Here is a 24,980-nt window from a genome sequence, read left to right on the forward strand (position 1 = left end):
ACTCTGCCTCCAGGATTGTCGAGGCCTACCATAGGAGTGGCTTCTAGGTGTATATGTGTCTATATGTAAAGGTAGATATAGGTATACTATATCTAAGTAAGGGATGATTACACCACCTTACCCAGGCTGTGTGAACAGACCTGTGGTGTCAGTTTGGAAGGCAAACCAGGGGTGGCACAATACATGCTGCAGCCCCTGGTAGGCCTAGGGTGCACCTATGCCCTGGGTACCTATGGTACACCATACACGGGCTCACAATGGTGACCCAGTAACCAATCTGGTATGTACCTAAAGTACATGGAGTCCATTTTATAGAGAAAGCAGATAGTCTGGGGCCCTGAATAGCAGGGTCCCAGGCCAACTAAGTCGAAAACCAGCAAAACACCAGGAAAAAAGTGGGGGTAACCATATAGTCAGATTCCACCTTCCTACAGTGAGGACTGGAGCGCGCTGTGTCAGGGCATGAGTCCTTACTGGCCCTACAGGGCCGGATTCAGTGTGAGGCCCTGAACGTGCTGTGTCAGGACATGAGTCCTTACTGGCCCCACAGGGCCCGGAGTCGGTGTGAGGAATGGAGCGCGCTCTGTCAGGGCATGAGTCCTTACTGGCCCTACAGGGCCGGAGTCAGTGTGAGGTTCTGAGTGTGCTGTGTCAGGATATGAGTCCTTACTGGCCCCACAGGGCCGGAGTCAGTGTGAGGACCGGAGCGTGCCGTGTCAGGACATGAGTCCTTACTGGCCCCACAGGGCCCGGAGTCAGTGTGAGGCCTGGAGCGCGCTGTGTCAGGACCTGAGTCATTACTGGTCCTATATGGCCGGAGTCAGTGTGAGACCTGGAAAGCTCCGCTCAGCTCCCTTACCTTCCATCCGGTGGCACAGAAGGTCTTTCCTGCACTTCCGATTGTCAGTGTCCGCTCCCACATTCCAGGCAGAGTGGCTGCAAACACAGAACTGAGAGCATGAGGGGTCAAGAAAGGATAGTAGCTGAGAACACGTGAGGGGTCACACACATCAGACCCCACTTACAACCGAGACACACCAGCTCCAGGCATGCACACCGCCACCTATGAGCATGGGGGAACAATCGCATGTGGGTTCCACCTCCCCCGAAGTCAGAACACCAGCTCCCCACCATCCACCTCTGCATGCACAGAACACTAACTCCCCACAATGCACCCCTGCATGTACAGATCAACAACTCCCCACAATGCATATCTGCATTCACAGAACACCAGCTCCCCACTGTTAGACCTGTCAGCCCTAGGGTGGTCTTTCCCTGTTTTTTTCGCCCTTGCCTTATTTTTTCCACCCTATTTTTCGTTGGCCTTAAGTCTCCGAGCGCCTTCCCATTGCTAATCAATGCTAAGGTGCAGGTGCTCTCTTCTTCCAACATGGCTGCCACAGGCCCCTGCTACTGCAGAGTGGTCTTTTTAGTAGTTCTCTAGTTGCCAGGAGCTGGCTGGGACCCTGTAGGAACTGGGGTCACCAGTTCCCCGGGGGTAGCCTGGCACGAGCAGGTAGGCACCCGAAAGCTCAGGTGTTAAGTGTCTACACAACACACACATCCACTGAGACAATAAATGCACGCAATGACGGAGACCACACCAGTAAGTTTTGATTCAAATCAATACATTTTATCTAAGCATCAAAATCATAGCTGGTCAATCATTTAGGGCAGATCAATTATCACAGTAGCCATAGCTCATTTCATTAGGAGAATAAACGCTGCAATATTCAGCCATAACAATTCCTATCTGCAGGAGTCAGCAGATCATTAAATGAGGGTAAAACATTCCCTGCGGTAAGGATAAGCAGTTCAGTAAGGATCTAGCAACATCTCATCATAAGAGAACAGGCATCTCATTAGGTAGGAATAACCTTTCATTAAATGTAGAACAGTTAATTAGCAGAGGTAAAACCTTTCAGTAGGTAAGGACAACCATTTCAATAGCCACCTGTAGGCATTCGGGGGATGCAGCACTAAACAGGAGCCTACACATTTCATTAAAGGTAAAACATTCAATTAGCAGAAGTGAAACATTTCATTAGCCAGGTTAAACATGTGTAGGCCTAAATGAGCCTGGAACCTCACCCCAGGCAGGGGTTAACTTATCTAGCCTCAGGTCCAGGGGCCTTCTGGAGTCTTAGCCCAGTTCAAACAGCCCTCCTTTGGCCTAATTAGGGCCACGGGGCCCAACAACAGTGTTCCCCAGGGGAGGGGCGAACTCGGGGCCTCCTTTGGCCTCCTGCCCTCCTCCCTGGGGGGTTACCTGAAGTCTTCGGGCCTCTTCGGCCCCTCACGGTGTTCCTCTTGGGCTGGAGCGCGCTGGGGGGGCTCTCGCTCTCTGGGGAGCCCCATGCTTAGGATCCGCCGGTCCCAGGCCTCTTGATTGCTCCGTGGGCCCGGGGACCAGCAAGGCCGCGGTGCAGAAGAGGCGCGACAGCCTCAACCAATGACAGGGCAGCTGACGCGAATGCCGGGCGAAGGAGCCACTTGGAGGCGCGCTTGCCAGGAGGCTCGGCCACGGCCCAATCAGTGTGCGGCGTTGGCGGGGGCGGAGTCCAGAACCTATACCACTGGGGGTGACAGGGCTTAGGCGCTGCCCACCAAGCTGAGTGAGGAACACTGGACTAGCTCACTGATCTGGCCCGGCGGGAGGGGAACCAAGGGACCATCTGCAGTGACCTGCTGAGACCCTCTGCCATCAGCCTCCAACTCAACACCCCCCTCCAAGAATCTACTTCTAAAGGGCGCAGGAACCATCTAGCACTGAGAAGACCACTCATCTGTGCCCACAAGGACTACTGGGGATCAACCAGGTACTGGGCTTGTTGTGTTTCTATCTAGGACCCTAATTCGATATTCCCGATTTATTCCCTTATATGGTTATAATAAATAATATCCTTATAAAGGCATAAGAATCATATCCACATTTAGTGATAGCCCATGCAGTCCAAATACGGCAAGGCTACTCCCCTAGACTCCTAGAAAGTACAACGCGTTCTTTAAACAAACCAAGCCTCCAGCAGCTCGGGACATCCCCCTGCTTTTGTTTTGATTTGAACAAGAACTCCTGGAGTCCAGAAAGAACTGTTAGTTCTTAGTGACGTCTTATGTCCAACATTACGTCAAACCCGGCACCTTTCAGGTATAAATATACCAACGCTGCCTTAAGCAAACACACGGTGGTTTGGAGCAGAGCGGCTATCTACTTGCCCGAGAGCCCAGCTGATGTGAGAGCCCACAGACGCCGCCCCTCCCTTTTGACGCACTGAGAAAGACGCTGCCTTTTTCACCAGCCGAGAAAATCCAGCTCCGGTGTTTCCAGCCACCCTTACGGGTTGCTGGGATATCGAGTCCTGAGAGAGAGATACCAGACCTCCTGCATTCTATTACCCAGGTACGGAGCTGACTAAACCCTTAAAGAGAATTCTTGATTCAGATCCTTGGCAAAACCAACTTAACTTAAACTGCTACTTACTTACTCCTTCCCACGTATTAGGCTTAGGTCAGGTACACCGGGGTAGGCGTATTTAGAAGCACCAGTTGAGTACGTTAGTCAATGTTTTATGTATGTATATATTTTTTTTATTTTAAAGTATCATATGGCTAAGAAACCATATCAATGCTTTTACAGTATTATTTTATACTACTCCTTTTACTATACGCACTTTACTTTACTATAAGTATTGCAATTGTGGCAATTCATTTCTCTTGCATAAGAAAGAAGACTGCTCAATAAATAACACCTTTTATTGAAAACCCCCGTCTCTCTATTCTCTGCACTCTGGTGAAACTAAGTATGCACAATTGACTGAGTGAAATAGCTGTCTATTGTTTTCACACGACTCTAGAGATATACTCTTATTTTGGGGGAGCAAAGTTGTCATGTTTTATGGTTGTCAGAAGCTAATCCCTTCTTGTCTATCCAGGGAAGTTAAACTCCTCCTTGTTTACTCGAGAAAGTTTCTAGTGACCTCTGAGCTAGCTGGCGAAACTAATTAAGTCTAATATAGTCAGTAGAGACCTAGTCGACCTCAGTCCTACGTCTACACTACTGTTTATATTATTCCAATGCGCAGAGCCTATTGGGAATATAGGAACTACACTACATGGCGCCCAACGTTTGGTAAGGCGATAAATCTAACGCAAGACGTTAGAGTAACTCAGTCGTGCTTTTTCACACAGACCCTTTTCCCATAAAAACTCCAATAGACGTCTGGAGTGGGTAAAAGGTTAAAAATCCGCCGAAACTTAGTAGGAAGAGATTCCTATGTATAGTTTTTGGTTTAGTCAACGTTGAAGGATACAGTGTTCCAAAATATTGTGCACCTAATCTTTGTTTCCTTGAAACTTGATCTGCAACAAAAAGCTTTCTGTCAGTAAAATGGTGGAAAGTGAAGACGAAAGGAAGACAGCTAGAATAGCAGCTCAACTCCTAGCGGATGACACAACTATCCAAGAAAATGACCTGAATGTTATACTCATTCCGGCAAATATAAGAAGAACTATAACTATTAAACTTATAGTAAATGGACTGACATCACGAGGTGGTACAGTCATATTCGTGGTAGAGGCCCATGAATATCGGCAGACAGAGGTATTCTATTCATGGATACACTTTCCAGCAGCAAACGCTGTAACAAAAGAATTCCACTATTATAAAATAGAGGAACCTCCGGATGAATACACTTCTTTCGAGGACGTTGAAATCCCACTAAATTACCAAGAGCACCTGCTCTGGTTTAATGGCGCCCTAAAACATCAAAATCATATCACCAGGCTCGGTCCACTAGGTAGACCAGGAGCAACGTGGCCAGTTCTAGCCAGCTACACACCACATCCAGACATTGATAAAATGTCAGACCGGGAACTTTTAGCTCAGCTAAAAATACTAATTAAAATACATAGACAATTGGTCCAATATGTAATGAGGACTTCAACAGTCCAACCAACGATTAACATTCCACAGCTGACCCCTCATCAGGGGAACACAAACAAATTACACCACAGAACATACAATCATGTCTTGGTAAAATACCCTCAAAACAGGAACAAATTCCATTCTGGTTAACACAAAAAATCACTCAAATAGAGGCAGTATTACCTGATACTACACCTACTGAGAAACACAGAATTCTGACTATCTGTCTTCCAATGGGGATCGCACCACATGTGGAAGACTGTGACACTTGGGGCACAGTTTTTGCTTCCATCTACACAAAAACACATGGTGTTCTGTCCATGGCGGTAATACCAGATGTACTAAGACAGATTCAAAATGAATACGGTCCAGAACCTGCTTTAACTATGGGTATGAAATTACTGAAAGACTTCAAGCAGGTCTCGGCTATATTATTAGCCAACATAAAAGGAGAAGCAGCATCTGTGGCGATCCGCCAGAAATTGAAAGAAACAGATATAGCAGAACAACCATTTAAACTTGCCAGAATCATAGAAAAATCCTATGAGGAACTAGAAAGAGATAGTTTGGGTGGGAAACCAGTAAAACCCCAACTAACTGAAAATCCTGAAAAAATATTTATTAAAAATAATCTAAATACTCCAAAAAAGAGTTGGGATGGAAATAAACAATCCACTCCCAAAGAAAAACGATTCCAGTCCAGAGGAAGGTCTCCTCAACGGAGAGAAAAATCTCCAGACCGAGGAAACAAGTCTCCCCAGAGGGAGCTCTCTGAGAAAAGATACAACCTTAGAAATAGGGATAATTTGAAAAAACCTGATAGATATCAAGATATTGATACACGTCCCTCTCGATCTTTTCAGACTTCCTCGCAGAAATCGGAAAGAAGAGGACGGTCTGAACACAGGGAAGAGCACGTCAAGTCCAAAGACAAGGAGCCTGCTCATCAAAGTAAAAAATTACAATTTCCAAGAAAGAAGGTAGCCAGTATTAAAATAATTAAACATGCCGAGGATACTGAGGACACAACTGAAAAATGGAGAGTGGGCCCAGACAATGCTAGACAGCGCAGCAGAAGTGACCATAGCTCGCAAGATCCTGATGAATCTTCTGGAGACAGTGGACACGAATGAATACATTCAAGTGGAAACTGCAGACACCAGAGTTAGCAAACCTCATAAAATCTACGAAATAACATTACGTATAGAGGGAGATAAGACTAGGAAAGTAAGGGGTCTCTTTTGGGATAACCTTTCCAAAGTCTATGACATCCTGTTAGCTGAGAAAGTCTGGCCACCAGAGTTTGTCAGGGAGTGCCCTCATGGCGAAGAAATGATTATGCCTGCCTTCTCAAATCATATCCCAATTCATAAAAAATATACACTTGCAAGAAAATGGGCAGTGGCCCAAGCTCCTGCATTATATAAAAATCATGTAGGATGGGATGAGGACTCTCCTCCTCACAAAATCCAGTTAAAAAGTCAACCCACTGCACAAAGGCAGTACCCAGTTAAACAAGAAGCTAAAAAGCAAGTCAGGGAGATCTTAGATCAACTTGAATACCAGGGGGTGATTGAAACATGCACCTCACAAATGAACAATCCTTTGTTTCCTGTCTCCAAGCCAGACGATTCATATCGTCTAGTTTTGGACTACAGACACTTAAACTCATGTTGCAAAACATTTGCAGTACAAAACTCACACAGTGCAGCACTAATGAATAACATTGTGCGCAAAAAATACAAAACGACATTAGACATCCCTAATGGATTCTTTTGTCAAAATATTGCACCTGAGAGCAGGTATTTGACCGCGTTCTCAATAATGGGGTCGCAAAAACACTTCTGTCGACTCCCACAGGGATTCAAGAATAGCCCAGGATTATTCTCAGCAAGGGTAACAGAGTTACTACAAATATATGATGATGAGGCATTATCTTATGTCAATGACATCTATCTCACAGATGATGACCTGGAAACTCATTCGAAAAGAGTGAACACCATAATACTTGGGTTTGCAGCTGAGGGTTACAAATTCAACTTTAAAAAGTCACAAATTGCCCATCTAACTGTCCTATTTTTAGGATATGAATTATCAAGTGAAGGCAAAAACCTAGCAGACAACTTCTTAGAGAAATGTGCTGTACTCCAAGCACATAAAACGCTGAAGAACTTATATCAATACTAGGTTTCCTGAATTTCGGAAGAACATACATTCTAAATTATGCAGAGAGGGTTAAACCTTTCTATGAATTAATAAAACCTGATTTCAAACCAGTTAATTGGACTCAGAAACACACAGAAATGTTAAGATCATTGCAAACAGACATGTTAGCTAAAACAAAATTACAAACTCACGAAAACGTACGCAACCTTGTAATCCGAGTCATCCCAGGAAGATGCGGATTCACATACCTGACCTCCAATGAGGGAGAAACTGTACCAATAGCTTACAAATCACACTTGTACACACAAGCTGAAATGAAATGAAATTCAACCGAAAAAATTCTAACTGCGGTTCAGACTGCTGTAGCAAAAGAAAGAGCCCTAGCACAAGGTAAATGAATAATAATCGTTACACCAGTACCTGTCCTAGAAGCAGTAACAAAAGCAAGCATTCCAAATGCTAAAGCACTACATCCGAGATGGATACAATGGGTTAATTCTCTTGCTGCAACAGACATAGTATACGAATTTGATCCTAATTTAAAAACACAAGAATTTCTCCAATATGAATATGAATGTCCTCTGCCGACCGAAATCCTGCCTCTAGAACATCACGGCTGTATAATATATACAGACGGATCAGCACAACCCGCAGTTGGGGGTAAACAAGCTTACAGTGCTGCGTGCGCGATTGTTAAAGGTCGTTGGCACACAGGAAAATTTAGATCACTGGTCACTAAAACCCAATCTCTAGGAGATTGTACAGCTCAGCGAGCTGAACTACTAGCATTTAAGATGGCGCTTGAAAATACTGATCGCAAATTCCCCTCACTAATAGTGTGCGACTCATATTACTGTGTTTAGTCTTATAATGAATACTTGCGGAACTAGGTTCAAAACGGTTTCAAAGATGCAAAAGGTGGCACAATCAAGCATAAAACGCTTTGAGAACAAATAGTTCTTTTACAGAAAGAACTACAAAAGACTCACATGATACATACACTGAGTCATCAACATGATGGCGTTCACGTTGCGGGGAATTCATTGGCTGATGAAGCAGCGAAGGCAGCTGTGCAAACGGCTTCAGTAGCTGCTATCACCCGGTCAAAAACAAAAATAGACAGCGATATAATGCAAGCTGTCAGTGCTTCAGTAAAAGATGATATAAAAACACTCCCGAAAGGCTTTCCAGTAAAGTACTCATACATAACTGATGCGAATAATGTTCCTTTTGCTCGAATCCCTGGAGTGGGGTATAGGGCAATTCCAAACATGGAACACAGGTTAGGACTAATTATAGCGGCACACGAAGGGCTGGCTTCTGCACATGCTGGTTTTTCTGCCACAATATCGTTATTAAAACAGAGATATTGGCGGCCGCGTATGAGAAAACAAACTAGGAACTATGTTCTAGAATGCGAGATATGCCAAAGAATGAAAGTATCAACAGTGAAACGACCAGCACAGACGCCCCTTCTAATCTCAGATAAACCATTAGCGTTTGTTTATCTGGACCACTGTGGTCCCTTACAAAGGGATGGCAACTATAAATATATCATGGTCGCAGTGGATTCCTGCACGAGATTCATTTGGATGTGGCCCCAGCGCTCGGCTGACGCCACAACTGTTATAAAAGATTTGCGAGTCTTTATCGGCACATACGCAATTGGCATGCTACATTCTGACCAGGGTCCTACGTTTAGCTCTAGGGCTTACAAGGAGGCCATGACCAGCATAGGCATTGCATTGCGGTACTCTTGTCCCTTCCATCCTGAGGGAAATGCGGTAGTGGAAAGAAAAAAACGGGACATAAAGCAATCTATAACGGCGAGGGTATTAGGTTCGGGTGATGGGTGGGTCCAACATTTAACAAGTGTCCAACGTAGTCTTAATAATCTGCCAAGAAATTCTCTAAAAGGTTTCAGTCCGTACGAACTATTGCTCGGTACTAGAATTTACATTCAGGATCTTGATAGTCACACTTCAGTGGTAGAAGAAAAATCCTTTGATATCAAAGACCGTTTGGCTGTTTTACAGGACCTAAATGAAACAAGAAAAAGCCTGAGCAACATAAAGTTAAAGCAACAGCCAACAGCCACTGAAGAAAAACCACCTGTCCCAGCAAGACCTGTCTGGATTCCAAAGATTGGGGATCTGGTCAGAGAGAAGATCGCGGTGAAGAAGGAATTTGGGCCTTCTTACAGAAAAGCAGTACCTGTCTAAGCTGTCAGCGGAACAAGATCAGTTGTACTACCGCCCCTTGCTGGTAAAAAGGAGAACCGAGTTGTATCCATCGACCTGGTAAAACCACAATCATGTGGCCAATAATAAGTAGTAGGCCCAGTGGACTCCCAAGAAATAGCAGAATACCAAAATTTGCTACAATACAAGAGGTTCAAACTGAGAGACTAATCACATTTGATAAACCTGCAGTGAATAAAAAAGGAATATGCAACAAAGCCATGGAACTTGTGCCTCTTGAAACTCAAATTGCAACAGTTTGTCAAGAAACACCAGTCTACAACGATGTAGCCTCGGACTATGCTAATGAAACAAAGAAAAATCCAAAAGCAAATGAAAATTCGGAAGCAATTCCAACAATTGACAGAACTGCATCTGGCTACTTCATCAATTTCGATGACTTTTCTGAAGATCCATGCAAGCCTGAAGAAACGCCAGAACAAAAACTTTCAAAGACAAAGTAACTGAACTCTTTCATCAATTAAAAGAAACCTATCTGATTTTTCCATGGATTGAATTTTGGATTGTGTTAGGTGTACTTTTCCTCCTGCTTTGGCTCATCATGGTTCTTTGTTTGGGAAAATTCATTGAAGGAAAATACAGTACAATGGACACAGAAAGCCAGAACATCAACTTGGTCCTAAAACCTCACAAGTCAACTCACATCGAGAAAAGAGAACTATCATCAGTGAACATCACAGCCAATCCAATACCCGGAGGGGTAGCATGGGACAGAACTGATTATGACATTTTTGGCCCGATTGAGCTCTTGAAATATCCACACCAGTTTAAGGTTTCCTTAAGTGACTTTGTAACATCAAGTTCTTTTTCTGATGATTGGGACTTTGAAAATATTAATAATATGATGTCAGATTTAGTAATGTCAGCTAAATTCACAGAACATGATTATTTACAGGGTTCATCAAATTATGAAGAAATGTATTGCTACAATCATTATGGTCATCACTATTTGCATAAAACTGCTCAACCTAGAAATGTTTTTAGTTATAACCAATGGGAACATTGTGCAACACCGCAAAAAAGCAGCTTGAAAACATTTTATGAGAAATTCCCATACTTCTCAGGGTTTAACACAAGTGATGCAGAAACGTTTTATTTTAAAATGTTAAATAAGACAGGAATGAAAACAATGTTGACAAATACTAAATTAATATATTCCGAAACATTTTATGAAAAAATTATTACATTTGGTTTTGAATTCAGGAAAAACAACATTGAAACAAAAACCATCCGGGGTACAAAAGAATGGCAGGTCCAAGGTTTAGAAGCATTATTTAGAGCCTGCATGATCCCAGAACCAATAATATTCTTTTTATTTTTTTAAAGACTTTATTTTTCAACAGAATAAACAATACTTCCCCCCCCCCCAAAATTGGCATCAGTGCATAGAAAATACAGGTGTACACAGTTCACACTCCCAGCATGGCTTCCACAATTGCAAATAGATCAGGAGATGCGAGAAACAAATCCACGGGATACAGTGCAAGTATAGAAACCGACATAAGGTAACATGTGCGCAGTCATCAGGGTAGCACCCCAGCCCCTACTCTCCCTCCCCATCACCCTCCACCCCTACCTCAGGCCCCGATTCCTCGGACGAGAACAATGCAGCACTAGTAGCATCGGAGTCGCTGTCAGTCGACCCCACAGCACACATCATACGCCATGCGAGCAAGTCCTCCTGTAGCGGCTCATCTCTACGCGTATGTTGCATGTGCGTTTCTTCGGCTAATGTCCATTCCCCCACATCCCGAAGCCATAATGTCATATCTGGCGCCCTTTGTCCCATCCAGCTGATAGCCACCCGCCGTCTAACCAGCACTAAGAGTAGCTGCAGCATCTTATATGACAAATTCCTCCTCCTAGGTTTGGGGACCAGGGCTAACAAGTAATGGAGCGAGGTCAGGTCAAGACGCAGTCCCGTGACCCTCCGGATGTGGGCCACTACTACCCTCCAGAAGTCCCCGACCAGTGGGCACTCCCAAGCTAAATGGAGAAATCCGGCCCCTACCGAACCACATCGAGGACAGGCATCCGATTTATCCGCCGCAATGCGGCGCAGAGCAACTGGGGTTACGTAAGTACGGTGCATGAAGTTAAAATGAATTAATTTGAAACGCGCGTTACACGAGACCTTCTTGGTGAGCGTCCCTATCCGCCCCCGCTGTCCCGGGTCCAAGGCAACCCCAAAATCCGTCTCCCACGCCGCCCAGGACGGAGACACCGAATAATATTCTTGAATGACACCATTCAACAGACTACTTGTCTTGGCCTAGCTAATATAAAAGACTTAAACAAACCGTCTATTCCGAAGCCCATACCTGATAGTAATAGCACTACAGATATGGAGATAGACGTATCCCATATTCTATACCAAAACAGAACACATCCTGATTGGAAAAAATGGTTGATCTGGCCCACAGACACAAATAACTGTCAAGATAGATTCCCGAACAAAACACAGGGGTTCTAAATGACCAGGCCAGACCCAAGATACTACCAGAAACAGACGGTGCTGACTTGCATCATTTCATTATGGGACCACGCAAACAGCGTCAAAAACGTTTCATAGCGGCCGGTATATACGCTGCATACAACGAGGCTTGGAAAGTAATACAAATTGAAACAGCAGATCGTATTAATTTGGAAAAATCACTTTCTGTTGTGGACAATGGGTTAATGACTCTGTCCTCCAGAATATATTCACTGGACAGTATTGTATCATCTGCTATTGATATAATAGAGCAGGGCTTACTAATGTTACAGCATGGTCAGTCCCAATTACGTTCTATTGTACAGCTTGGCTGGACGTTGCAAAATCTGCGTTCAGGCTACGTGCCATGGCGTTTAATCAACACTACGTCATTATTCTCTATCTTTAACCTTACTGATAAACAAATCAGTTTGGCACAAAAAGGAGCAGACTATACGATTCTGAGCATTGAAAAACTTGAGAGATTACCATTGACAATGTCAGAAAGACCTGTCATTGAATGGATAATGCACGGAATAATTACAATTCCGATAACAACTTTCCAGTTTAAATATTGCCAAGAGTTTATACCAGCGGGCCAGTATGAAACATTATGTTATGTTATGTTAATTTGGCTCTTTTATAGCGCACGGCTACTCCGTGGAGTGTCCCTGCGCTTTGACAAAGACCCGAAGGAGAGAAAATCCAGGGCAGATGCAGAGCAACAGAAAAAATTACTGGGTAAAAAGCCATGTCTTCAGTTCCTTCCTGAAAACCAGTAAATTGCTGATTTTCCTAAGGGAGACGGGCATGGAGTTCCAACACCGTGGTGCCAAGTATCGAAAAGAGTGACCTCCAATTCTAGCCCGTCTGATGGGAGGAACAGAAGCCATGGCCAAAGAAGCCGATCTCAGAGTTCTGGAGGGCCAATAAAAGGCAAGACGCCTTCTGATGTATCTAGCCCCTGCAAGACGAAGCGCCTTAAAGGCAAGAGTCAGTGCCTTAAAGGTAATCCATCTCGCAACACGGAGCCAGTGAAGCCTTTTAAGCAGCTCCGGTGCACTCGCTCTTCGATGAAGGCCAAAAATGGCCCTTGCAGCGGAGTTCTGCACTAGCTGAAGGCGCGCAAGAAGACATTTTGGCAATCCCAGATAGAGCACATTAGCATAATCTAGGCGGGATCCTATCAAAGCCTGTACTGTGATCTTTCTGTGCTCCAGGGACAAAATCGGAAGGAATTTCCTTAGCATTTTTAAAATGCCAAAGCATTTCCCTGTGAGCTCACGAATCTGAGGTCCAAAGGAAAGGCCATCATCAATCTGGAAGCCAAGATTCTTCGCCTTGGAAGAGGCATCTGCCGGAGGGTACATGTCAGGAGGCCACCAGGCCTTCCATCTCGGATCAGGCGGGCAGCCAAAGAAAAGCAATTCCGATTTATCGGAATTACATTTCAGACTGTGCTGTTTAAACCAGTCAAAGACCGCTCCCAAACAGTCCCTGATCCGCATACCATCAAAGTCGGAGCCCTTAGTGCAGGTGAAAAGGAGATGGGTGTCATCAGCGTAGGATACGATCTGGGCACCAAACGACTCCGCCACTGCCGCCAGGGGGGCCATGTAGATATTAAAAAGGGTGGGGCTCAAGATAGAGCCCTGAGGCACCCCCACCTCCAATGGCGGCATGTCGGCGGAGAAAGGTGGCGCCCAGATCGTTTGCCGGCGACCGGCCAAGAATGACTCGAACCACTTCAACACCACTCCACGCAATCCGATCTCCCAGAGTCTTAAAAGGAGACCGTCATGGGGAACGGTGTCGAAGGCCGCCGACAAATCCAGCATAACTAATATGGCCTTTCCACCTAAATCCAGAACTTCCCGGATGGCATCAGTAACTTCAAGGAGAGCGGTCTCCGTACAAATTTTGGTGCGAAAACCCGACTGAGTATCGTGAAGGATGTCATTACTCTCAATGTAGTCAGAGAGGGAGATGTGAACATGCTTCTCAACCACCTTTGCCAGAGCCGGGAGAAGGGAGATCGGCCTATAGTTGGCATGGATTAAATGGTCCAAATTGGGCTTCTTGACAAGCGGCAGGATCAAGGCATGTTTCCAGGCCTGGGGAACCACCCCTGTGCTTAAAGACATGTTAAGCACCGGGTTAAACAAAGGATTTAAGGCTGGGGCTACTTTTCCAAGGCATTTGGCGGGACAGGGATCCTGCGGGGAGGCAGACTTGAGCTGGGTGAGAAGGCGAAGAGAGGCAGGTAGGGACAGAGGAGGAAACTCAGAAAGAGAGGGGCCTTCCACTACCAAGGGTGGGAACAGAGAGAGCCTGTGCTCAGATACAGATACTGAACTCGTGGGAGAAAAAGTATCTTGAATAGTTTTAATTTTAGAGGTGAAAAAGATGGCAAGTTGATGGACCCATGCTTCCGTGTGGGAGTGGGATGGTAATATCGAGGTAGGGGAAATAAAATCTTTTACAATGCGGAAAATTTCTTTACTAGGTTGGGTAAAGGATACATCAAGTCAACATGGAAATTACCTTATACACACAAATGTTATAGTGAAAAGAAAAAGGAGGTATTCCTTAGTGGTAACAATTGTAAAAAATCACTAAGCGGTACACTTCTGTGTCAAGGTATTAACTTGCATGGAGCCTGCGAAGGGTCTTCAAATAACCTTTCTTGTTACCTGTACGGCACTCCTGCAACACAGATAGAGCCATTCTTTAGACAGCTTTCCAACGGCAGCTACGTTGTAATAAATGACCAATGACCTGTTGTGGCATGGTGCCAGGAAAAGCCTATCTCGTGAGCGTTAGTTCCATGGTCACTTGCTGTATGCAAGTATTGTATCCAAACAACACTCCACACATGGAGGCGGCAATATGGCCTTATTTGAATATCTCTTCTATTCGAATTGATACTTTAAGCAGAATGAAGTCTATTTTTTTACAGACAACTGTGCCTTTGACCTCGTCCAAAGAAACATATGATCTGCAAGTTGCAAGGACAACTGCAGCGATACATTCCCTATTATCAACAAATTGCCCCGTGCATTTCGTAGAAATGTTAAGCCAAATTTTAAACATGTCTGATACCAGTGGCATCGCACATGTATTTAAGACAATTTTTTCGGGACTGTTAACACCCTTCAAAACAGTTCTGGGCGTTTTTCCTAATTTTGTCCATTCTGTCTTTGGCGGCCTACCACTTCTTTTGGGACTCGTAGCAGGAATTTTATTTTTGATCCTTCTGCTCCGATATGGCAAGCCAAGCCGCAGACAAGACTCCAGCAACGATGGAAGAAACGATCCTAGCTATACGCTATCGGGACCGCATCACTAAATTCCTCGGATTAGCCCGGCTAAGAGATCTAAATATGACCTACTTTCTTTCATTCAGACCAATCTGGCAAAATTGCATCATACCTGTGCTTCGATGTATGCTATGCGGAGAAGAATGCATGTTGGACGTCTGTCTTACACTACCATCAGCAGTACCAATGGATACAGATACCTTGCTAGGTCCTGTAACGGCTCATGCATCGTGTTGTCCCCAGCGGTTACCCATTCTGATGACGGCATTCGTTGAGACTTCACCACTACGAGTATGTGGCAGTGGAGTACGAGATGAGAGCAACATCACACAGGTATAACCTTCTGTGAGCATTGCTGATCCTGACATCGATGATAGCAATCATTCTCACACATGCACTGTTTCAGCACTTTCAAACTTGGTCGAACTTTCACCTAATGTTGTAGACCAATTTTTTGCGAGTCTGTCTGATTTGATGTTCTTCCCTGAACAACGGGAATAACTTTTTAAACAAACGAGCACACAGCGTTCCCTGAACTCTGAATTCGGCCTTCAGCTTTGATAAACAAAAGCTACTGAAAACATTTGGAATTATTTTTCCCCTGAAAGCGAAATTATTTTTTCTCACTTCCAAAATATTTACCCTTTTTCTGGCACAAAGTACTCTGCTTAAAGTAGAACTATTCTTAGAGAACAGAGCTTCTATTTTTAGGAACTCTAGAGACAATATTTTACCTCAGCCTGTAGCACATGTACAGCATTTGTATTAATATGTGATGGAATGGTCTCAACCTTCTTTTCTGTATTCAGAGCCATTCCATGTGTAAATTTCGCAATTCATTCAGCTGATATATATATATGCATTTAACTGAATGATAACACTGCTTGAAAAGCGTACAGTACCAATACTCATTTTCGTGTATTGACCATATACCATTTCAAATGCGATTTATGTATTTTGGGGTGGGTTGGAAAACACACATGCATCGTTATATGTTTAATATTGCTTAGTTTTTTAGTAATGATGGACATTAATTCGTGGAGTGGGTGTTGTGTTTCTATCTAGGACCCTAATTCGATATTCCCGATGTATGCCCTTATATGGTTATAATAAATAATATCCTTATAAAGGCATAAGAATCATATACATATTTAGTAATAACCCATGCAGTCCAAATACGGCAAGGCTACTCCCCAAGACTCCTAGAAAGTACAACGCGTTCTTTAAACAAACCAAGCCTCCAGCAGCCCGGGAAATCCCCCTGCTTTTGTTTTGATTTGAACAAGAACTCCTGGAGTCCAGAAAGAACTGTTAGTTCTTAGTGACGTCTTATGTCCAACCTTACGTCAAACACGGCACCTTTCAGGTATAAATATACCAACGTTGCCTTAAGCAAACACACAGTGGTTTGGAGCAGAGCGGCTATCTACTTGCCCGAGAGCCCAGCTGATGCGAGAGCCCATGGACGCCGCCCCTCCCTTTTGACGCACTGAGAAAGAAGCTGTCTTTTTCTCCAGCCGAGAAAATCCAGCTCCGGTGTTTCCAGCCACCCTTGCGGGTTGCTGGGATATCGAGTCCTGAGAGAGAGATACCAGACCTCCTGCATTCTATTACCCAGGTACGGAACTGACTAAACCCTTAAAGAGAATTCTTGATTCAGATCCTTGGCAAACCCAACTTAACTTAAACTGCTACTTACTTACTCCTTCCCACGTATTAGGCTTAGGTCAGGTACACCGGGGTAGGCGTATTTAGAAGCACCATTTGAGTACGTTTGTCAATGTTTTATGTATGTATATATTTTATCTATTTTAAAGTATCATATGGCTAAGAAACCATATAAATGCTTTTACAGTATTATTTTATAATACTCCTTTTACTGTACGCATTTTACTTTACTATAAGTATTGCAATTGTGGCAATTCATTTCTCTTGCATGAGAAAGAAGACTGCTCAATAAATAACACCTTTTATTGAAAACGCCCGTCTCTCTATTCTCTGCACTCTGGTGAAACTAAGTATGCACAATTGACTGAGTGAAATAGCTGTCTATTGTTTTCACACGACTCTAGAGATATACTCTTATTCTGGGGAAGCAAAGTTGTCATGTTTTATGGTTGTCAGAAGCTAATCCCTTCTTGTCTATCCAGGGAAGTTAAACTCCTCCTTGTTTACTCGAGAAAGTTTCTAGTGACCTCTGAGCTAGCTGGCGAAACTAATTAAGTCTAATATAGTCAGTAGAGACCTAGTCGACCTCAGTCCTAGGTCTACACTACTGTTTATATTATTCCAATGCGCAGAGCCTATTGGGAATATAGGAACTACACTACAGGCTGTGCCATCTCTGCCCCCTTGGTCTTAACCTGTGCCCCTGCGCTGTCCTGCCTCATCTCCCCAGCTAAACTGCCTGGACTGCCAGATAAGCACTCACCCTTCTTGGCGCTGGAACACTGACCGGCCTGATTGCTGGGACTGCTACATTGCCTGCATTACCTATCCAGCGCTCTCCTACTGTGCCCTTGAGCAGCGCTGTAACCTGCCGACCTGTTGTCTGCCCCAAGCGCTATCTCTACGAAGCGCTGCTCCAACTTGTGCCCCGGCGCTGAGGCCCCTGAGCGCTGTGTCCCCCGAGGCGCCGCAAACGCCATCCTTCTGGGAAGCGCGCTGTGCCCAAAAGTGCCGCCCGACTTACCGCTATAGTGCGGGGGACCCTCTGAGCCTGCCTGCCCCCGCCGTGGCTCAGCACTCTTAGTGGCGCCGGCATCACCATCATCTGCCCCGGCGGCCGCCGGTGCCAGGAGAGGGCCGCCGCCGTGTTGCTGTGGCCCGTGCCCGGCCCGAATGTGCGGGGTCCCTGTGGTGGCCCCCGGAGCCTTGGGGAGGCCGCCGCGAACTACGACTAGGCTGCAATAGGCCTGGATAACTCTCCCCGCCTCACATGACGGGGGCGTCAACGGAGACTCCACCCCCGCCGCGCGCTCATTGGGTCTCCGCGCAGCGCCCACGCAGGCCGCGCCGCTATTGGCGGCTGCGGGTATTTACAACAAGGGGTGGTGATGGACAGAGTCTCTGAATTAAGCAGAATACTCTCACCCAGTCAAGAGATCAGGGCTAGATCCAACACCGTTTTTTAGCTCATTGCACCATCCCAGTTTCAGAACCTGGCTGTATGCAAATTAGTCTGTCCCTGGCCCAGTGCATCATGGGAACAGGGCAGACCAGACTACAAAAGCCAATTCTTACACTGGGAAGGAAACAAGCTTCCGGGGACCGGTTTCTGGCATTTCAGCCGTCTTCGGCCCGGCTTGCTTGAATCCTGATGGTGCAATGAGCAAGGGACTCACATCTGAGTATACCCTTCCACGCTTAGGGTGGACAAAAATATTTACAACAAGGGGTGGTGATGGACAGAGTCTCTGAATTAAGCAGAATACTCTCACCCAGTCAAGAGATCAGGGCTAGATCCAACACCGTTTTTTAGCTCATTGCACCATCCCAGTTTCAGAACCTGGCTGTATGCAAATTAGTCTGTCCCTGGCCCAGTGCATCATGGGAACAGGGCAGACCAGACTACAAAAGCCAATTCTTACACTGGGAAGGAAACAAGCTTCCGGGGACCGGTTTCTGGCATTTCAGCCGTCTTCGGCCCGGCTTGCTTGAATCCTGATGGTGCAATGAGCAAGGGACTCACATCTGAGTATACCCTTCCACGCTTAGGGTGGACAAAAATATTTACAACAAGGGGTGGTGATGGACAGAGTCTCTGAATTAAGCAGAATACTCTCACCCAGTCAAGAGATCAGGGCTAGATCCAACACCGTTTTTTAGCTCATTGCACCATCCCAGTTTCAGAACCTGGCTGTATGCAAATTAGTCTGTCCCTGGCCCAGTGCATCATGGGAACAGGGCAGACCAGACTACAAAAGCCAATTCTTACACTGGGAAGGAAACAAGCTTCCGGGGACCGGTTTCTGGCATTTCAGCCGTCTTCGGCCCGGCTTGCTTGAATCCTGATGGTGCAATGAGCAAGGGACTCACATCTGAGTATACCCTTCCACGCTTAGGGTGGACAAAAATATTTACAACAAGGTTGTCAGAGGTTACAACAGCACCCTCGCTCCTTATTGGACCCCGGGTTCTGCAAAGCCAAAGGAGGCCCGGGACCGGGAGAGAGAGCAGCGCGGGGGCTCGGGATGAGCCCGGGAGGCTCCGCCCACCACCACCAGCCCACCGGGGCCCTGGACACCGGAGGGCTCTGGGAAGAGCGAGAGCCCTCCCCCTTTCCCAGAGATCACCGCAAGGGCCGAAGAAAAAGGTAAACCCCCGGGGAGGAGGGCGGAAGGCCGGAGGGAGGCCCCGAGTTCGCCCCTCCCTGAGGGAGACTGTGGTTGGGCCCCGCTGGCCCCTGTTGTGCCTGCAGGACTCCTGGAACTGGGCAGGAGTCCTGTATTGACTGGAGAGCCCTGTAAGAGCATTCGGGGCCTGAACTTCGTAGGGTTAACCCCGTGTTGGGGGGACTGTGTTCAAACCTGCCCCATGGCAGGTCCCAAGGATAACACTGCTGTGGGCATGTGCTAAGTGTGGAAAAGTGAGGGCTTATACCTGTTTCTTCCTGACTCTCAATGAAATGTTTACCCCTACACAGTGATAAGTTCATTTTTGCCTAATGCAATGGTTATTCTGGCCTAATGAAATGTTGGCTTCGCCTGATGAGATGTTACCTGATCTTTAATGGAATGTTTTATACTCCTGCCTAATGCAGTGTTTCCTGAATGCCTTTAGTCACTCAATGAAATGGTTATTGCTGAGTAATGAAACGTTTATTCCTTGAATGAAATGGTTGCTTTACATAAGGAAATGTTTATTCATGCTTAATGAAATGTTTTCCTCCCTGTCTAATGAAATATGCTCGTGAAAGGATACTGAATTGATTACTGATTACCCTCCTGAACCTTGATCTAGATAAAGCTTTTTGATTTGACTCAACCTAACTGGTGTGGTGTCAGTCATTGTGGGCTCTCACTGGCTCCGAGGATGTGTGTGCTGTATGGTCACTTTACACCTAAGCTTTCGGGTGCCTACCTGCTAGCGCCAAGCTACCCCTTGTGGGATTGGAGACCCCAGTTTCTATACCCACAATGCATCTCTGCATGCACAAATCACCAACTCCCCACAATGAATCTCTGCATGAACAGAACATAAACTCCCCATACTGCATCTCTCCATGTACTGAGCCACACTCTCCACAATGCACCTCTGCATGCACAGAACACCATCTCCCCACAATGCATCTCTGCATGCACAGAACACCAACTCCCCACAATGCACCTCTCCATGCACATAACACGAGCTCAACACAATGCACCTTTGCATGCACAGAACACCAACTCCCCACAATGCACCTCTGCATGCACAGAACACCATCTCCCCACAATGCACCTCTGCATGCACAGAACACTAACTCCCCACAATGCACCTCTGCATGCACAGAACACCATCTCCCCACAATGCACCTCTGCATGCACAGAACACCAACTCCCCACAATGCACCTCTGCATGCACATAACACCAGCTCAACACAATGCACCTTTGCATGCACAGAACACCAACTCCCCACAATGCACCTCTGCATGCACAGAACACCAACTCCCCACAATGCACCTCTGCATGCACAGAACAACATCTCCCCACAATGCATCTCTGCCTGAACAGAACACCAACTCCCCACAATGCACCTCTGCATGAACAGAACACCAACTCCCCACAATGCACCTCTGCATGCACAGAACACCAACTCTCCACAATGCACCTCTGCATGCACAGAACACCAACTCCCCACAATGCACCTCTGCATGCACAGAACACCAGCTCCCCACAATGCACCTTTGCATGCACAGAACACCAACTCCCCACAATGCACCTCTTCATGTACAGAACAACATCTCCCCACAATGCATCTCTGCCTGAGCAGAACACCAGCTCCCCACAATGCACCTCTAAATTCACAGAACACCAGCTCCCCACAATGCATCTCTGCATGCACATAATGCCAGCTCCCCACAATGCACCTCTGCATGCACAGAACACCAGCTCCCCACAATGCAACTCTGAATGCACAGAACACCAATGCCCCACAATGCATCTCTGCATGCACAGAATGCCAGCTCCCCACAATGCACCTCTGCATGCACGGAACATCAGCTCCCCACAATGCATCTCTGCATGCACAGAACACCAGCTCCCCACAATGCATCTCTGCATGCAAAGTACACCAATTCCCCACAATGCATCTCTGCATGCACTGAAAGCCAGCTCCCAACAATGCACCTCTGCATACACAGAACACCGACTCCCCACAATGCATCTTTACAAACACAGAACACCAACTACCAACAATGCACCTCTGCATGCACAGAACACCAGCTCCCCGCAATGCATCTGTGCATGCACGGAACATCAGTACCCACAATGCATCTCTGCATGCACAGAACACAAACTCCCCACAAGGCATCTCTACATGCTCAGAACGCCCACTCCCAAAAATGCATCTCTGCATGCACAGAACGCTAACTCCCCACAATGCATCTCTGCATGCACAGAATGCCAACTCCCCACAATGCATTTCTGCATGCACAGAATACCAGCTCACCACAATGCACCTCCGCAGGCACAGAACGCCAACTTCCCACAATGCATCTCTGCATGCACAGAACACCAACTCCCCACAATGCATCTCTGCACGCACAGAACGCCAACTCCCCACAATGCATCTCTGCATGCACAGAACGCCAACTCCCCACAATGCATCTCTGCACGCACAGAACACCAACTCCCCACAATGCATCTCTGCACGCACAGTACGCCAACTTCCCACAATGCATCTCTGCATGCACTGAATGCCACCTCCCCACAATGCATCTCTGCATGCACTGAACACCAACTCCCCACAATGCATCTCTGCATGCACAGGATGCCACCTCCCCACAATGCATCTCTGCATGCACAGAACACCAACTCCCGATAGTGCACCTGTGCGTGCACAGAACACCAACTCCCCACAGTGCACCTTTGCATGCACAGAATGCCAGCTCCCCACAATGTATCTCTGCATGCACAAAACGACAACTTCCCACATTGCATCTCTACATGCACAGAATGCCAACTCCCCACAATGCACCTCTGCATACACAGAACACCAACTCCCCACAATGCATCTCTGCACGCACAGTATGCCAACTTCCCACAATGCATCTCTGCATGCACAGAATACCAGCTCACCACAATGCACCTCCGCAGGCACAGAACGCCAACTTCCCACAATGCATCTCTGCATGCACAGAACACCAACTCCCCACAATGCATCTCTGCACGCACAGAACGCCCACTCCCAAAAATGCATCTCTGCATGCACAGAACGCTAACTCCCCACAATGCATCTCTGCATGCACAGAATGCCAACTCCCCACAATGCATTTCTGCATGCACAGAATACCAGCTCACCACAATGCACCTCCGCAGGCACAGAACGCCAACTTCCCACAATGCATCTCTGCATGCACAGAACACCAACTCCCCACAATGCATCTCTGCACGCACAGAACGCCAACTCCCCACAATGCATCTCTGCATGCACAGAACGCCAACTCCCCACAATGCATCTCTGCACGCACATAAAGCCAACTCCCCACAAGGCATCCCTACATGCTCAGAACACCCACTCCCAAAAATGCATCTCTGCATGCACAGAACGCTAACTCCCCACAATGCATCTCTGCATGCACAGAATGCCAACTCCCCACAATGCATTTCTGCATGCACAGAATACCAGCTCCCCACAATGCACCTCTGCAAGCACAGAACACCAAATCCCCACAGTGCACCTCTGCATGCACAGAACACCAGCTCCCCACAATGCATCTCTGCATGCACAGAACACCAGCTCCCCACAATGCATCTCTGCATGCACAGAACGCCAGCTGCCCACAATGCATCTCTGCATGAAAAGAATTCCAGCTCCCCACAATGCATCTCTGCATGCACAGAACATCAAATCCCCACAATGCATCTCTGCATGCACAGAACGACAACTTCCCACATTGCATCTCTGCATGCACAGAACACCAACTCCCCACAATGCACCTCTGCATGCACAGAACACCAACTCCCCACAATGCATCTCTACATGCACTGAAGCCAGCTCCCCACAATGCACCTCTGCATACACAGAACAACAACTCCCCACAATGCATCTCTGCACGCACAGTACGCCAACTTCCCACAATGCATCTCTGCATGCACAGAATGCCACCTCCCCACAATGCATCTCTGCATGCACTGAAGCCAGCTCCCCACAATGCACCTCTGCACGCACAGTACGCCAACTTCCCACAATGCATCTCTGCATGCACAGAATGCCACCTCCCCACAATGCATCTCTGCACGCACAGTACGCCAACTTCCCACAATGCATCTCTGCATGCACAGAATGCCACCTCCCCACAATGCATCTCTGCATGCATGGCACATTACCCTCCACAATGCACCTCTACATGCACAGAACACCATCTCCCCACAATTGCATCTCTGTATGCACAGAACACCAAATCCCCAGAATATATCTCTGCATGCACAGAACGCTAACTCCCCACATATACATAATGCCAAAACCCCACAATGCATCTCTGCATGCACAGAACACCAACTCCCGGTAGTGCACCTTTGCATGCACAGAACACCAGCTCCCCACAATGCATCTCTGCATGCACAGAACACCAACTCCCCACAATTGCATCTCTGTATGCACAGAACACCAAATCCCCAGAATATATCTCTGCATGCACAGAACGCTAACTCCCCACATACACATATTGCCAAAACCCCACAATGCATCTCTGCTTGCACAGAACACCAACTCCCGATAGTGCACCTTTGCATGCACAGAACACCAGCTTTCCACAATGCATCTCTGCATGCACAGAACACCAGCTCCCCACAATGCATCTCTGCATGCACAGAACACCAACTCCGCACAATGCACCTCTGCATGCACAGAACACCAGCTCCCCAAAATGCATCTCTGCATGCACAGAACACTAACTCCCCACAATGCATCTCTGCATGCGCAGAACACCAACTCCCCACAATGCACCTCTGCATGCACAGAACACCATCTTCCCACAATGCACCTCTTCATGCACAGAACACCAACTCCCCACAATGCACCTCTGCATGCACAGAACACCAACTCCCCACAATGCATCTCTGCATGCACAGAACACCAACTCCCCACAATGCATCTCTGCATGCACAGAACACCAACTCCCCACAATGCACCTGTGCGTGCACAGAACACCAACTCCCCACAGTGCACCTTTGCATGCACAGAATGCCAGCTCCCCACAATGCATCTCTGCATGCACAAAACGACAACTTCCCACATTGCATCTCTACATGCACAGAATGCCAACTCCCCACAATGCACCTCTGCATACACAGAACACCAACTCCCCACAATGCATCTCTGCACGCACAGTACGCCAACTTCCCACAATGCATCTCTGCATGCACAGAATGCCACCTCCCCACAATGCATCTCTGCATGCACTGAACACCAACTCCCCACAATGCATCTCTGCATGCACAGGATGCCACCTCCCCACAATGCATCTCTGCATGCACAGAACACCAACTCCCGATAGTGCACCTGTGCGTGCACAGAACACCAACTCCCCACAGTGCACCTTTGCATGCACAGAATGCCAGCTCCCCACAATGTATCTCTGCATGCACAAAACGACAACTTCCCACATTGCATCTCTACATGCACAGAATGCCAA

At 46.7% G+C, this 24,980-nt stretch overlaps 1 protein-coding gene across 1 annotated transcript in view; it reads right to left on the reverse strand.

The window, feature by feature from the left end:
• The window catches only part of LOC144761129 (kynurenine--oxoglutarate transaminase 1-like), a 263,160-nt gene that overhangs the window by 44,792 nt on the left and 193,388 nt on the right, over positions 1-24,980 (reverse strand). Inside the window, exon 7 of the mRNA XM_078646588.1 lies at positions 860-936. Coding sequence (XP_078502714.1) covers positions 860-936 — 77 coding nt within the window. The remainder of the gene's footprint in view (positions 1-859; positions 937-24,980) is intronic.

Source organism: Lissotriton helveticus, chromosome 5_2 (genome assembly GCF_964261635.1).
Source record: "Lissotriton helveticus chromosome 5_2, aLisHel1.1, whole genome shotgun sequence".
NCBI classification, from domain to species: Eukaryota; Metazoa; Chordata; class Amphibia; order Caudata; family Salamandridae; genus Lissotriton; species Lissotriton helveticus.